Below are 17,939 nucleotides of genomic sequence, written 5' to 3'. Positions count from 1 at the left end.
CGTAACTACTGGCAGACAATGAAGTGAAGGTTACAGAAACACTCACATGACACTGTATTTCTGACTAAGACAAGTACTAATACTACTTGTTTATAAGTGGGGGTTTAAAATCCTGATACATGTTAATTTACAAAAAAGGAGGGATCGTACAGCATATGATGGTATAACATGTGGGCTTCCATTTTGGAAAGTATATTTGTTATAAACAATTCAGTGTGCATTGTTGTATGCTAGGAGCTTATGAAGAAACAGTTGCATGAATTCTGCATTATCATTATGTTGCCTCCTCCCTGCAAATGTGACAGTAACAGCCAAGAGCTGGAGCAAATACTGAAAAAAATTAAGCAAACCTTTGCTGGAAATAAATTTACAAGACTGCTTATTACAGTTTTCATGCATTTAGGAGATACAAGAGTTAAAAAAAAGTGCTTTTGAAAAAACTACTCAACTCCCTCCCTCTCCAAAGTCTCACAAGTACTTCTTCTGAAGTTACATCTTCATTTAATTCACATCAATTTTTTTCAGAATTAAATATGTTGAATCACTATATTTAAAGTACAACATGGCAGTTCTAAGATGCAAGTTTAGTCAAGTGTCTGGCCTTGAATAAAATGCATCTAAACTGTAAAAGTTATATGCCTTTACTACATATATCTATAAAAACTGCTTATAATTTTATTTCTGTGATTATAGGTTTGATTAGTCTTTAATATTTCCCCTATATAAAATTCATAAACATACCTTACTTTAGTGTCACTGTACTTGGTAAATATAACTCAGTAGCCATGTGCTGCTGTTGGTTCAATACTCAGCTACAGGCTAAATGAATGGTGGAAATTAAAAGGTCAGTAAAAAACCACTAAAAAATTCACTGTGTGGATCTACTGCATTTTGAGATCATGCACACATCTGGTATTCCACTCTCAAAAACAGAGATTACAAAAACAGAAGCACGACACAACCCACAGACTCACTGAAGGGCTGAAGAGGGCACCTGGGAATCTGCTGCATCCACCACCTCCTTCAGCACAAGAGTGAAAAAGCCAGCCATGGCAGGTTGCATACTGCACACACAATGATTCTTCTGTGGAAACTCCTTGCCACAAGATGATAAAACTACCCAAACTTGCAAGAGTCAAAAGGAGACTGAACAAGCAATCTGCTCAGGGTTACTAACCACACAGAGACTTGCCTAGTTCAGTGAGTCTCTGAGCTAGAAACTGATACAGTACACTGGGGAAACGATGCTGTACTTTGTACTTGTCCTCAAATGTCACCCTCAGAGACTGGAGAACAGACAGGCAGAACTCCAGCTGTCCTTACAGCACAAGACTTCTGCAGCACCTGGGCATTTACTTGTGTTGGCTACTGCTGGCACAACCATTCCAGTAAGGGTCTTATTAACCATTTATCTCCAGCTCTCTTTCCTCACCCTACTCTACAATCTGCTCTACAAAACCAATAAAACAAACTGATATAGAAAACAAGCTGAAACAGAGACTTTTCAGTGGTTCTTCTTATATTGTATTTAATCAGTTGTTATTATATTCTCTTCTTATTTTGGCTACAACATCATGTAAATCTTAGACTCATCTTCCAAGCAATGCCATTTCAACATTTTCATTTCTTAGGCAGCATACTAAACTATCATGCAAATCTAGTCTTTCAATGTGAAAGAAGTTAAAAAACATTCTCAATGAGAATATTTATAACTATACTAACGTACAGGATGACCACACAGTTTTCATTGCTCCTGAACAATTCTTGCAATAGACACCCTTTAAAAAAAGAACATCCACATGTGCATATTAGTTTTATATCTATAAAAACACACCCCCCCCTTATTTTAAACACCACGTCCATGTTATCTTGCTTAAGTGTGCACCTTCAGCAAGGGTTAAAACTGAGCAATGCATGGTGACTGTGCACTGTTGTATTACTTGATGTTCAAGTTTGGTGAGTGTTGAGTAGCCCTTTATATAATTTGGATCATTTTCTTGTACTTCTCACATTCTGTCGTTCAAACCTCCGTCGCTGTTGCCATAACTCAAAATAAATCCAACAGCACTGTTCAAAGAAAATGCTGCTCAAAATACAATCAGTCTGGCTTAATAATGGTTGCAGAGTTGCTAGATCATGAAATGTTTTGGAATATACACACCTATTTTAAGAAAACATTGTACTCAATGAGGTACCACTGCTTTCCTTTTTAAATAAAGCCAACAACAATGCCACCAAACATACAAAACCAGAAAACAACTCAAATGAACCACTGAAACAAATCAATTGTGAAGTGGCATAAATATATGTTTGAACGTAAGTGGAAGAGATTTTTTTTTACTTCATAATTATGAAAACTGGCAGAGTCAAGTAGAACAGCAGTGTATATAACCAAGAAACCTGTCCAAGGAATTAACTAAACCCAACAATTTTATAAAGATGACTCATCTTCTTCCTTTAACTGCAATTTAAATTAACCAAAAATCTTGACCTGAAATTATTCCTGAGTTAAGCAATTTTTCAATGAATCCACAATGTTTCTTTTCCTCATCCATCTATGATAACAAAAACCCACACTACCACTTTCTTTCCTATGCTGGATTTACTTAACTGGATTTACTTAAGCTGAGCTCCAGAGACCCTGCAGAACTGCTGGCATTTCTTTGCACAGCCTCAGCAACTGACATATTGTCACACGTCAGTCAGCTGGTGGATTAAAGAGAGAAAGTGTTTTCATTAGGAATGCAAATGCATTTTAAAACACTTTTTATGAATATATATTATCACATACTCAACTAAGTCTTTCTTTTTTTATGTCCCATGAGTATCACTATTATGTCACAAAGAGACCAAGCCGTTTTTGAGATTTCACTGCCTAAATTTTGCAATGGTATTTTCTTCAACTAGCTTTAATAAGGAATTAAATCACCAGCCATACAAGGCGACATTTCCCCTTAAATCAAACATCTCTGACAGAGATGTCTGCAAAAAAATAAACGTTTGATTCCACAATCACTATCCATTCTGGACATGTAAACTATATAAATACGTATTTTAAATTCATATAAATAAAGTTAAAATACACATGTGGAGATTTTCTAATCAAAGCAAGAGATATTGAAGACTTAGCATTTATGATTACTGATTTGGGCATAGAATGGGGATTGAATCCAGGCATGTCCCATACTCTAAGTAAGGATGAATCTTTGTGACTGCCACAATTCATTGCTTCTACCAAAAATGTGGCTTAAGGTTCTTCCCCCTGCCTCCCAACAAGAAAGTAATGTAATTTTGGTTTAGGTTTTTGAACTAGATCACTATGGGGTATACAGAGCACAGCTGCTGGCAGAAGGCTGGAGGCAGAACCTCACTTGACACTTAAAGCTGCAACTTGACTTTGGACTGGCTCAAGTGTAAGAAAATCTCACTAAGTGTCTTGAGAATCCACTACTGGATTTTATAGGACAGGATTCAATGCAGTTTCTTTCCCATCACCTTGACCTCACCCTTGCTCCAGAAAACTTCCAAGGTTTTTTTTATCATTTCCAATTTATGGGGAATGGAAAAGTGTCAAAAATCTACATTTGTGAAATTAAATATTCATTCTCTGAACAGCTTTGCATTCATGAAACTTACACTGCATCATCACAACATTTTAAAACTATTTATGTAGGCTTCTCAAATGCGACTGTCATGTAACTTACTCATATTTCAGCACCATCTACTACACATTCATTTACCTGATCTGAATGTTAGGCTCTGCTAATGATTATTCGGTTTTTACATAACAAAACCTGATTTTTTTTTTTACTTGAAATATAAAATATTTTGAACAAACTGCTAAAGAAGCTGTTGTCAAGAAGCCCTTTTTTTCTTCAAAAAATCTAGAATGTAAGCAGGTGAATTTCTGATATTATAGAATTGGCATGCTGTACTGTGTAAATTTTAATTACACTGCTGTAAGGCAGTCAGACCCATTCAGTAAAATTAGTTGATTGCAGGTGACAGCTTCCATAGAGGATACATTTAAATAACCCAAAGCAGCAATACGCTTGCTATAGATGTACTCTCCAGGAGCTGGATGAGGAACACTACAAAATACTCTGTATTTATAGATTATTTTATGGGTTTGTTTCCTTGGATTCTGTTATGTGATACCCAGGAAAACACTGAGTCACTCTAAAAACAGAACAACCACTCAATACCATTTAAACCAGTGTTTTTCATTAAACAATAAGATGAAATCCTCAAACTACTGAATATCACAATTTTAAAAATTTGGCAAAACTTCAAGGGATTACTCCCATTGCTCAAATTAATCCATTTGAGTACAGCAGTCATTCCAGAGCAAATGTTCCTCACCTGCACAACACAAGGTAAAAAATACTGGTAAAACATTTGAAAAAATATGCTAATATAACCCTGAAGAAACACAGTTGTCAACCTCCTCTGAGAAATGAAGTACCTCAATTATTAAAATGCAGTGTAAAGTCCTATATAACTTTTTTTTAAATTTAGGACAGAAAGGACAGATTTTTTCCTGTCTTAACGACAAAAACAAACTACAAATACACAAGGCAAAGAATGAGATCAAGACATCTAAAAAACACTATAGAAAACCTTTCAAAGTTATTTCATGCAGAGTGAGGTTTTGCCTTCTGGGTATGAAAAAAATAAAGATCACAATCAAGTGAAATATATTGAAAACCAAAACCCTGCCTTTAAGACTTATTTATTTACTGCTCAGAAGATAATTCTCAGATAATATTTTTGGTTATCAGAACCTATACTGGAACATAAGCATGGTAGTTCTGTACCTCAAATCATATTAAGCATAACACACCATCAGTTTAAAACCGTAACAGCAAAAGGCATCACACTACACCAAAACCTTCAGAAAAAATACTTCAGCTACAATTTAATTCAATGCATGTCAATACCACAGCCAAGATACAAGTATCCCTGGCCTCTATCCTTGCATTCACACAGACAACTCCCAATGCAAACATCTGTGAGACCAGGCTGCCAACCAAACCAGAGAAAAGAGGATCTGGCTCCTTTTTGTCCTACTTTCAGAAACACTGTTGGCTACTTATGTGTATTTTACTTTTCTATACTTAACGACTCCACCTGAATACCATTTGAAAAGCATCTCTGCATAATTCATCAGTGAGCCTACACTAACAAAAATCTGGAGTATTAAGAGAGTCCACTTCTGCATCTAAACATTATGTTCCCTGCCAAACTTGTACTCTACTTCTAAGGAAACACTTATGAGTGGACAAAGCCCCCACACAGCCCTCCAAGACTATGGGTCTCTGCAGCATGCTTTCAGGCACTGAATTTTCATGCTCATTTCACTTTATAAGCACTTCCACATATGAACAGAGCCTCTAGGTATTGTGGGAAGAAGCAAATTAAAACAGAAGGGAAGAAAGAACACTATGTTGTGCAGCATACGTGGGATGGAGAAACCGTACTGAACAGTAATAACAAAAAAGGATGCAGACCACAGCACAGAAGGGTACATACAGACTATAATAAAAACATTGCCAGTACAGTGTAAGGGACAGTACAAGGATCAGCGTTCAGCTGTGACAGCTACCAATTACTCACAGTAATCTGTAGCTCTAGAATGAGTTCTAGCAGTTCTGGGGATTTCTTCTCCCTCTACCCACCCACATCTTCATACTGATACTTTCCTCCAACATCAACAGAGAAATTGTACCAATTTATTACCAGTAAGCATTTCTGTGCTCATATTTTCAATTCAAGAACACTGTCTTGAAAATATGTTGCAACACACTGTTTTCCTTCCACACTCAAGGAATGTCACATAGCAGATGGAATGGGAATTTCTCAGCTCTGTTGAAGATGACATGAAATGATTAAAACTACAAAGGCGTTTGGATGTTCTGAGACAGTATCGTGATGTGTTAATTTGTAAAAACATTCATCCCTCTTATCCGAGTATTAACTAGCCATTAATGCCTTAAACCTAAAAAACACTTACGCACTTTACCGTAGCTGATCCTTCCATTATTACTCACACCTGTAAAATTACAAAAAAATTATGCAAGTGTTCATGAGACTGGATCCTATGATCACATCACTGAGCTAAAAGAGACCAAATGGAGATAAGTATTATTTTACATATTCATGTAGCCATTTCTATCAGAATGACACCTTTTTTTTGTTTACTATGTACATGTGTATTTATCTGTACCAAAAACCCCAACAAAACAGAAGGCTTTCCCAGTTACTTATAAATTAATGCAAGAGCTGTGGCTGTATTTTGGAATGTGTCTTGCAATTATTCTTAAAAGCATGCTTGGAGTTTGTGATAGTGCATTTCATAATATTAGACAATACAGCCACATTTTTTGCTTTCACTAGAGATTATATGTGTTCGAAGTATTTGCATAAATTTTACACTTAATTAGGCATTAAATATGCATGATTTGGATGCCACTTCTAGCCAGATTTCATTAGTATGTCATTGCCAAAGAAAAATTTCATGGGCAAATTTAGTTATCAACTCCTACAAATTACCATTTTATATTGTTAATATTAATCAAAATACATATATTAAGGTAAAATCTAGAATTAAAAAAGCAAGCATTGTTAGTATGAAAAATTAAAAATAAACAACAAATCCACCTAATTGGTTTTATATGTTGAAACACCAGAGACCAAGAAAAGCTTTTGTCCTTAGATGAAAGACTAGCCCGAAGTATACTTCATACAGTCCACAGTTCATAAGGCTTCAGATATATTATTAGGTATTTCACTGGTCCCTCTATTTTTATGGTTTATGACCTGATTTGGCAGTGCTTCCTCACCCAGAAGCCAATTATGGTGAACATAATTTGTATGAAAGATTAAATTATATATAGGTTTCTGGTCACTTAATAATTTGATGGTGTTCCAAAAAACCCAAGCCCAATGGTTATTCTATATTCAGTGCAACAGCTCTGCGCTACTGCACTGAACAATATGGGTTGATCCCTGCTAATCCCATTTTGCTGCTCATGGATGAGTGATGCATACTGACATCACACGATGAAGGAGGCTGTGTATTAAATGAGACTGCATACAAAAGAGGAGCTGATTCAGTGGTACCAATGCACTGCAAAGAAATCAAAAGTTATGGATCTATTTTTGTGGCTGTGAACTACAAATGGGACAATTTGTTCTACATTAGGAGTACTGTTCTTTGAATCTTGAAACAACCCACTCAAAGCTGGAGCTAATGACAAGGTGGGCCTCTGGATGGGAGCTGCAGTTAACTTGAAATCACAGGCAATTTTTTGGGAGAAAAAAACACTTGGCAGGGGGGCTGAACAACACAGGTTATTGCAAACAGGTGACCATAAGGAAAGGTCCCTAATACTATGTACAAGTGATCTACATCTGGAATGGCAGTGCTGAACTGCAATTTATAATAAAGATTTTTACAGAATATATCTCTGTATGTCTATATACATATTTGTATAAATATTTATATATATAAGTATCTCACAGGATATAAATCAGATGGAGATAAGTCTGGATTCTAGGTCAGCACAGATGTGGTTTTCTATGGACACAGTCTCTACAATCTCCATAACCCAGTAAACACAGCTGTTTCCCAGGAAGGAAAAAAACTAGCATGTATAAAATTATAACCCTCAGTGAACACAGCCATCAGCATGGAATGACAGGAGACAAGATGAGTGATTTACTAGAAAGAAAAAGTTAAAACAAAAGAATTGGACAATAACAATGGAATTAAATTTTGCTTTAAAGGCCTTCAGCATTCAGGATCTAGTCTTGCCTTCTGACCCAAAATGTACAGTTTCAATCCCCTTCAACTCTTATTTCCCAAGTTCATGATGTAATGCTTGAAAATAAAGGACATATGAAGAACCACTTTCTGAAAATTATTTGTATCCCTGACTCTAAATCTCTGTAGATTAATATACTGGCATGCCTTTGATTTACTAGACATTGCTTTTAAGTTTCTTCAGGAACAGATTCAAAGCCTTTTAACTGGGCACATTTGTTTCTCTGTTCCACAGGGTAAAGAAGCTATTTATTCTTAAATGCAGAACTAAGGAGATGGTTACTCCTGCCTCCTGAGATCAGCACCACCACAGTAAAGGATGTACTTTCAAGATCTTAGTGCGGCTATCACTTTAAAATATTCTTCAAGAGACTACATCCTCTCATGTGTCTCAGTTGGATATTTACAATTAGTGCAGGCTTTTTAGCACTGTGATTTTGTAAGATGCCAAGGAAAACCTTTCTCATTAAAGCACTCCTTTGTAAGCAATTTTTTTTAAATGCCCACTGAAGGATTTTTTCCAGGCAATGTTTTTTACTAAACTGGTCTTTCACCAGAAGAGAAAAATCATTTCTTGGCTGTTTTTTCAACAATCGTTACCCAAAGCCCAATCCCTGTGGTCTGTCTGAAAAATACTCTTTCCAAAATATCTTCATCTGTGGGAAAGCTAGAGCATCCTTTAGAAAAGCAAGACTAGCTAGAGCAGCAAGCATTTTCCAACCCTTCTTTCTAAGAAAAGTAGGGTCAGAAAGGAAAAACAAAGGAAAACAAAAATCCACAATGTAGTATCCTGTTCACATCTGCAAGATCAAAGATAGCACAAGTACTAATAACTGCTTTCTGGAAGAATCTGAGAAAAGGTAGCAAGTGTCAGTAAAACTTTTTTTAATGACATGAAGTGATGAGTTAAAGATTAGGCACAGCAAAGTACAGTTTATATTCTTTGTCTTCTTTCAAGAGGTTCTACAACACCTTGAGTGCATCCAAGAAGACTGTACTAAGGCATCAACAATGTTCTGCAGGTATAAACACAGCATATGTCATTATTACAATTTTAATATGCAAGAATCCCTTTGGCCAATGAATTACCATGGAAAGTAAAATAAAAAGAGCACTAAAAGCTAGATAAATAATTTGCAATTAGGAACATTTTCTTGAATTGTATTTTTTACTTATTTTGACACTTTAAATATCTACTGACAAGATAAGCTCGTCACAGTTTGGTGACAAGCATGCAGACATCCAAGTTTTACTGTCTGGGATTATTCTCAGATAAATATTACAAGCTGCAAATGGTTTTATACATGGCTTAAGATGGCATAAGCTCATGCTTCTGTAAACAGGTTATTGTGTTCTCTGTCCCTCGAGCTGACACCCAGCACATGGTCCAGTTTAAGGTAAAATCTTTTTATTCTTCCTGGATTCAGTTTCAATGAATCAATTCAGCAACCCAGTTCAGTACACTCATTGATGCTGGTAACAATTTTTTCATGCTCATTTCTCAGTGTGAAAGTAACATTCTTCGCACTTAATAACATAATGAAATCAATCTTGCAGAAGTATATACAGGTCTGAAAAAATATGCATCAGTAACAAAGGCGAATACAAGCGAAATCATGTGGGACAAACTCAGTGTCTCAAAAACGACTTAACAGATATCAGTGCAAAAATACTGCAATTGCTGCTGCAGAGTAGACCTGCTATATCAACATATAAAAAGTTGTAATAAACCTTGTCTCTCAAAATACTGGGCATGGCCCATATTAAAAACAGGACAACAGCAATGAATATACCAGGGATTAAAGGTAAAAATGAAAAACCTTATTAGCTTTGTTTTGCCAAAGGTAAATTCTGCTTCCAAAATCTTGTTATGCAATGTATCTTGAACAGAGTTTTAAAAATCTGCAGGGCAAATTCCATTGTCTCTACCTCTACTCAAATTTCCTGGCCCTGTCAGTTTTCAATGGGAAAACTCAGAATCCTTTATTGTTGTGAAGTGGGGCAAAAATAAAATTCAGATCTCTTGATAAATGAAAAAAATCTTAGATATCAGCAAAGCAAAAAATAACACTAATCAGCATTGAAGATGAAAAATGACTTAAATGCTGCAGCCCGGGAAGCAGAACAAGCAACAAAACCTCTTCCAGTCATTATGACTGCAGATTGCATCCAAAAGCGGCATCATCACTAATGGGGACTTTACAGCAGCCAACACATCTATGGGATCAGCCAAAGACTTATGTAAGAATACAGAGACAAGCTGGTTATCCTGAATGTTTCTAGTCACCTTCATAGTGGTGAAGAGAAGTACTCCTGAGAGACATGAAGAGATGACAGAATTTAGACTACTGCACTGCATCACCAATGTAAGGTAAACAGTTTTATACAGAGTGCTTAAGCAATTAGTCAATCATATTACTAAATAATGGTTTTGAGAACAGACTGAATTTGAAGCCATATGAAGCTGATGTGAGACCCACTAAACCCATACAATGGATTTCAATATACTGCAAGAGCATCTATAAGCCTTGGTGCACATGACATAAAAAGGTAAATTTAGGTAGCTTTTGATAAATAGCTGTACAACAGTTCAATACCAAAGCAAACCAAACCAGTATGTAATACCATATCAACCTGTTGAAAGAACTAGGGTAGTGGAATATAAGAAAAAAAAAGGTTAGAGAGAAAATCGCTGCAACTGTGAAAATTTAAATAAACCCCAGCAATGCTCACTTGAATAGGGCCTGACAAAATTCTTACATTTTCTACAAAGTAAAAGACATGCTTACCATTATCTTTGCTGCTGTTTTCTTCAATTGTCATTTGTTCTGCTAGCTCAGACAGCGATTCATCGATGGTCTGGCTTCCTCGCAAGGTTAAGGAAAGTCTTCTCTTAAATTTTTTCATTCTATCGATATTGAGTCTGGCTTAAGGAAGCCTGAAAACAAAAATAAATAACAAAAAGTGAGAAATAATCAGTTAATCAGAAAATGAAGTTTAATTGACTGACATAAAAATGTAGGAAGGCTTACAGAAAACTTAGGAAATATGCAAGTTATACTTAAAACAATATCCCTGAAGCAAGATTACTCTACTGGACTGAAGATGAATGTGTTGAGAGGTTGATGCCCATACATTTTTGCAATTTTTATTTCTATTTGGAAAAAAAAAAGGACCTTTGGATTTGTTTGGATTTTTGTTTTAGAAAAACAGCTAACTTCATAATCAATTTTACAGTCCAATAATAAAGGAACCAGTCATCTGAAAACTAGATCAGTGTGTGCTCTGTGGCCTCCTCCACAGTGTCTTCACTAATCCCACTAAGGAGAAGGAGACTGTAACCTTTTCTCTTTTTCAGTCCAATTTTTTATGATGAAAACTTACCAAACTCCTCTCTATTTTACCCTTTTTACAAACAGAAGAAGGAGACAATGCTGAAAGTCTTAAACACAAAAGTAGTTCTCAAACACCATCCCACCTAGAGAAATAGGACAGCCAGGGTCTGGTAACAAAAGTCTGGCTAGAATGGATGTTTCCCTGAAGAGTCAAGCAGTAGGATGGAACTAGGAACAAAGCAGAAGGCACTTGGTCCCTAGAAAGCTGTAAGCAAACATAATTACAAAGGTCCAGGTCAATAAACATGCTGCCACAAGTCTGAGCTGGTAAGTGAACTTTGTGGTGCGCCATACGTGTGCCCTTGCATAACAACACACACTGTCTCTCCTTACTCCATGAGGACAGTTCACCCTTGATGTTATTTCTCACTAACTTGTTCCTCTGCTCATAGACTCCAAGAATCACATATGCAGTCTTCAACACAAGCACAGCATACTGAAGTCTGAAATGCTCATATATTTATATTTTCCCCCCTCCCATGAAGTTCTTTGCCTTCCAAAAATTCATAATTCACATATAAAATAAAATTTTGCTCAATGTTCTCATTTAAACAGAGAAATGCAACAAGTAGTATGCCAAAGATCCACATTTAATAACAAACTGTGAATACAATTTTATATTGACAGCGTCCTGTTAAGTGCACACATTTCAACGAACTTACTCTTTTTTAAGCTGCTTCATAATAAAAAGAAGAACAAATTGGTACAACAAATCTGAAAGTGGCTGCTGGTGGTAGCAGAATTTCACAAGATTAGATTGTTTAGGACAGCAAGTAACACATTAGGGGTGGATAAAAGAAGACCTTTGGGATACGAGCTCCAAAGTCTGAGACGAACAGTAAAATCTCTGGCAAAGCAACAGCTGCATCCACGGGAAAGAGGTGGATTACAAAACAGGGTAACTAACATCTCAGACTATCACAGCTACAATAAAGCAGAATCATTCAGGCACTAGGTAGAGATACATAGGAAATATACTGCTGTAGATATAGTTAAGCCAGCAGTTTCTTAACTGCCCCTTTAATGCACTGCTGTATGTGCAATAAAGCCACACCTAAGTAGGAATAATTTTACTCTAAGTCAAAAGCAGGATATTCTTATTGTTAAGAAACTGCATTCAGATAGCAATCCAAAGGGAACATTTATTTTTCCTGTTCAGGACCAGGCTACAAAGATCTTACTTGAAAGTGTTTTATTTCTGCATTCAAACTTTTTCAAAATAAATGCCCATGTTTCTCTAAAAAGGCCAATTTTGTAAAAAAAATTGGAAGGACACATCATTTATGTGTAGTTTTACTCAATTGTCCCATGATGTTTTTTGAAACCTGCATATTCCTATCTGTATTATTCTCAAAAAAGGATACATGCAATTTTTAGCTATGTAATGCCCTAAAGCTATTTGACAGCACAACAATTTCTTTCCAATTTTCCACTTGGGCAGCAACTGAAAAAACAGGTGCCTTTAAAGGGAAACATGCTATTCCTGGCTTTTGATCCTGCAAATACTTAAACCTACACAATTTTTTAATCAAAAAGAAGGTCTACTGCTGAAGAATATTACATATAAATTAACAGATATATGGATTAGAAAATCCAGGAAACATTTTAAATCTCAAGCTAATTAAAAAATCCCAAAGTATTTTGTTTACTATAACTACAACATCTCTCCTGTTATGGCAGGGTTTCATGGAGTAATGAAGTACCATTTTTGCTAACATTCGGAATTAATTAATGGCTTGATTTTCAAATAATTTAACAGTGAAAAGGAATGAGGAGTGGGAATCCACATGTGACAGAATCCTCTCTTCTACTGAAATGTATGTCAGCTTTTTAAAGGAAAAGATGCTCACTGATATGAAAACAAATTTTTCTCCCTTAAGGCACCAGTATTCTTGCTAGTTCAGAATTGTAAAGAAGAAAAAAAAAAAAAGAAAGAAAGTATTGACTAGTATCTAGCACTTAGAAATGTTCTCTTTTCAACTTCTTTACTCTCATGGCCAAAGTTGCAGAACCTGCTCATTCTTGGAAGTTTAAGACAAGACATCAGTGAACAAAGCTTTGAAAACATGATCCGTACAATCCAAAACTAACACTGGTTCTCTAAAATGACAGTACTTTCACAGAAAAGTCCGAATTGTCTGATACTCATTTTCACCACTTAATAGCAGATGCATACTTCTTACCTTCCTTTAACAGTAAATCTAGTTTAAATCCAAAATGGAGTTACTTGATTAGTAATATACATGTAGAAGCAAGGTTTTCTCAAATTCTTAATGACTGTGAAAAGAATACAGTTATTTCTATATTTAGCTTTAGAACAGAGCCCACAGGCTTGACTATTCTATTCTGCAAATTTCTCTACTCTGAGTAAGTCATACCCAAATCAAGTATTTCAGATGTCACAGTAGATAGAGGCATACACTTGAATGCAACTAATGCAAATTCTAGTCTCTGCAGACAGAATGAGGACAAGCAATCTGATATGACACTATCTGATACAACCTACAAAAGCTGGCAGAGACATATTTGTTCAATCCTTATACTGATATGAAATAAAAGAAGCAAAACTGTATTAAAGGAACTGCTGCTTCTTACAAACAATCTGCAGTCTAAGCCTGAAAAACTGTTCTTTTTGTCTTTAAAAGGAATATAAGTTAATCCTTGAAAACAATGCTAAAATCTACCTTTTCTACTTTCCAACATTCACTGTCATTAACTCAGTTCACTTCACTAGTATTAAACCCCTGTCTTGAACCCAACATCTTTTAAAAGTGATCTTTATAATACAGTTCTGAAAACAAACTCAGTTTTTTTAAATGATCCAGGTAAGACTAAATTTAAATATGTGTGTTTTGGTTCTCTTTCTCTGATTCACATCAATCCTTCCCACGATGCCTGAAGGACAGCACTTCTCTTTTAGCACATACATATGTTCACAACACCCAGGCTGTACTGCAGACAGACATGAAAGCACTTGATTCCAAAGCAGAAACTCACCTAGACTGCACTCACCGTCACCAAAATTCAGAGGTCTTACACTGCCAATGGCTAACATTCTCAAAAGCCCTTCCATTTCCTTCAATTTCCCAGACTCTTAGTTTCTTGGAAATTAAAAAAGTAAGGCATTAAGATCTTCATACACAATTACTATGTGTCCTTAATCCTTGTAAGTTTAAACAAATTCAGTTAAAATTTTCAAAACCGATAAAGCTATTTAACACCTTAAATTTTAGTCAGTTTATTTCACAAGGGTCACAAATAACAAAAGCTCACTATGATTTTGCTGATTCAAAGTCCTTTGAAATCAAAGGGAACCTGTCCTTCAACTTTAATTAGCTTAGGATCAGTCTAAGTGCTGACTCCTGTATTTCCCTAAGTTATATTGCATCGAGGTCCATCGACATAGAGATTAAGCATTTTAAAATTACTTTTCCAGTTGGATAAACACTGGAGTTGCAGCCAGACTCTTTTTACAGGCTGTTTTACAAGGCAGAGGGTATTTTCAAAACATCTAAAGGCAGCTCTTGTTCTGGAAAACTCACCTGTAAGAAGGGGGAGGAAATCAGAAACCCTAACAGCATGAGCAACAGCATGCATGCAGCACGGCTCTTAAAGATGGGTGAGCAAACGATAGCCCAGGCACAAGACATCAAAGAAAACAGGTAACAGCACTATATATGAACTCCTTGTGTCAGAAAGAGAGGCCTGAAAAACTCAAGAGTGCTACAAAGAGTATTAATTACAAACAAAAATAGGAAACACCTGTCAAGGATATTGTCCCCTTGTTCTAAAAAGAAAACCAGCTTTCCACTATATTAAACTGTTCTCAATCTCCCCGAATTTAAAAAATAAACACAACCATTGATATCAGTATGTTGCACATCAAACACAGAGTCAACTATTAATTACACTAATGAGAAATATATGGATAATTTATCCAACATAATGAAAAACCAGCTTGAGCACTCATAAAATTCACATATAGTACAGATGTACCTCCTTACAATCAAAATTCTACTCTACAAGAATAGATTACAAACACGGAATTTTAGTCATTGCATCTATTTTTTGTATTTGTCTCAACTCACATTTGTTCACATCAGTGAAAAATATTTTCTACTGCATTTTTCCACAATTGGCCTTTGGAAAAAAACCACAAGAATGGTCAACTAGACTCTCTTGTCAGGAGCATAGCTACTAAAAAAAATTACTAGCTTTATGCTGCATTGGGTCAAAGAACTGACAGATAAAAGCAACACCTGACAAACAAGGCCTTTATTACTGATGAAAGAAAACCGTGAAGTCAAATACCTCAGCTTAGTCTGACCTCTCCAGTGCAAAAAGGGCAAAAGGACCCTCACAGCTTTTTCCTTTATGAGCAATACTCAATACAGAACTGAACTTTCCCAGTGAAGTCCTTTTTTATGTACTTACAGAATCGCAGCCATACAATTACTCAAAATTGAAGGTACAAAGGTATTTACAAAGGTTAACTTGTTATCTGAGGATAGTCTTACTAGTTAATACAGGCAAACAGGCTCCTCCTTGAGTGAATGAGAGCATCTATATTCAGCTCCTGATCTAGATCATCAACTGGAAGAACCACTCCAAAGAGAGGAAATATACGGAAATTACCCTGTCCTAATTTAATTTTGAATATGAATACTTTTCCTTATCTTCACGCCCCTCCCCCACAATCCCTTTGCCTTTAAAAAATATTGAAGGACACGAATTAGTACAAGGGGTTTGTAGTTTTTTTAAAATTAATCTTTTACTTAAAAAATATATATTGAACATTACAGACATATTTAACTATGCTACTGGTACTGAATTTAAAACACTGAAAACCACCAAATTTGCCCAAAAGATCAAATTTTGCAGTCCTTCTTTCATATCCTAGGCTTATCTTCTTTCTCTGGACTCAAAAAGCTTTACTTAGGTAACCACAGCAAGTTTACATTCTATAAAATGTAGAGATGTATTCACTCCCACCTAGATTCAAGCAGTATCAATCAGCAAAATCTACAGAGATGTACTATTTGATAGATCTCCCTGGATTCGATATGTCGTACTGATTAATAACTCCTTGTTAATTATCAAATGCTCTGTTCTCTCAACTGCCAAGTGAAAAAACACAGTATGAGTCTGGTTAAATTGGCTGACATTTAAGCCAAGAAAACAAATGAGCTGACTGGCAAAGCTTCCATACTTGCTGTCAGACCCATAAACTGAAAGGCTCTTTCTATCAAAGGGGAGGTAAAAACTAAAAGGTTACATGGATGTAACATAAATACTACCAGACAGTCACAGAACTTCAGATCTCAAAAGGTATAATGAGGACTGGAAACCAAAAGCAATGTCTGTAATTTTTTAAGCTTTGATTAATAATCATAAAGCCTTAATAGAGCATTCAGGAAAAATATTTAAAAAAAAAGAGTTGTGCACACAGTGCTTGCTGCTCTCTAATACTCAGATTATATTAGCAATAGATTGACAATGTTTCACTATCACTTCTGAGACAATCTTCCTCAGTCTTGCAAACAAGCAAGTCTTTGGAAGAACATTGCACAGAAAATTCCTTCTAGGTTCAAGAAGACAATGTTGGTTCTAAGACTGACAAGCATCAGCAATCTTTTGTGAGCCTGAGCAATTGTGTCAGTAAAAGCAGAGTTTTCAAGGCTGCTTTGTTTTTTTTCCATCACAGTTCAGGCATGAAATCAAACAATCTCACACCAAAGGACCTTCTCCCAAACTCCTTTTGCTCTCAGCCCAGAACCCCCAGTCCTCTAAGCATCTGAACCCCCACACCAGAGCCTTCAACCTTTGCTTCTTATTGTGCTAACAAAAAAGTTTTACTTACAGCCCAAGACCTAAGGCAATGAAAAGCTTTCAACTTATTTTGAGGTTCTTGAATCAAGCACTAAGAGGCAAAGACATAAGAGTAATATAAATTGAGATAAAAACTAAAGGCACGCCTGTTTGGATGAACAAAGGACAAGGCTACAAGTTTCTAAGCAAGACAAAAAAAGTTTGGCCTTTTTCTCTCAGAACAGAAATTAACTGCACTGAGGAAAAATTAACCAGGAAAAATTGTAATTGTTAAGACTGCACACAAAATGAAGACTGATATAAAGAAACTGGTTTTCTAGCTCCCAATTTTTCTTTCAGATGTCAAATTTTTGGTTTATTAGTTCCTGAACTTCTATACAGGTTCTGTATAGCATGAACACAAAAAAAGCCTCATCAAGCAACCCAGAAAGTCCTGACAGTAAAGCGAATCAGGCAAATGTAAAATCAAACCCTTCCATAATTACTGCTTGTACAGCTCTGTGCCTAAGAATAATATCAAAGAGCCATGAACGGTTTAAAATCATACAACTTTGGGTGCATTTCTCTTACACTTCTATGTACATGCAGAAGACAAAAAAAAAGAAAAGCTAGGAAAAACAAACTCTTTCACAGTAATTGACTGCTTGGTTTTGAATTATTTTTTCTTAAAAATAAGGAAGAATGATATAGCAACAGAGGAAGAGTTTTCACCTTAGTGAATTAAGAGACCAATAAGCATCATGGTACAGAACACATTCTACAGTGCTGATGACATATATGCATATTTTTCTAACAGATAACAGGCCACATAGAAGATCTGATACACTGAAGGCATTACAAAACAAGACATTAAGAAAAAAAACCAGTATGATAGAACGGACAATTCTGAG

At 35.8% G+C, this 17,939-nt stretch overlaps 1 protein-coding gene across 2 annotated transcripts in view; it reads right to left on the bottom strand.

Annotated features, from left to right (window-relative positions):
• CDK17 (cyclin dependent kinase 17) overlaps positions 1–17,939 on the bottom strand; it is a 90,867-nt gene that overhangs the window by 44,150 nt on the left and 28,778 nt on the right. The window contains exons 2-3 of one of the 2 annotated variants that reach the window (XM_066549578.1): positions 10,615–10,763; positions 6,014–6,052 (exon numbers count right to left, since the gene is read on the bottom strand). In XM_066549578.1, the coding sequence (XP_066405675.1) occupies positions 6,014–6,052; positions 10,615–10,732 (157 nt within the window). In that variant the 5' untranslated portion in view covers positions 10,733–10,763. The remainder of the gene's footprint in view (positions 1–6,013; positions 6,053–10,614; positions 10,764–17,939) is intronic. The other variant, XM_066549579.1, reaches the window with a different exon arrangement.

The sequence above is a fragment of the Molothrus aeneus genome, chromosome 5 (assembly GCF_037042795.1).
Source record: "Molothrus aeneus isolate 106 chromosome 5, BPBGC_Maene_1.0, whole genome shotgun sequence".
Taxonomy (NCBI): Eukaryota; Metazoa; Chordata; class Aves; order Passeriformes; family Icteridae; genus Molothrus; species Molothrus aeneus.
This window is presented reverse-complemented; position numbering and strand designations above follow the sequence as displayed.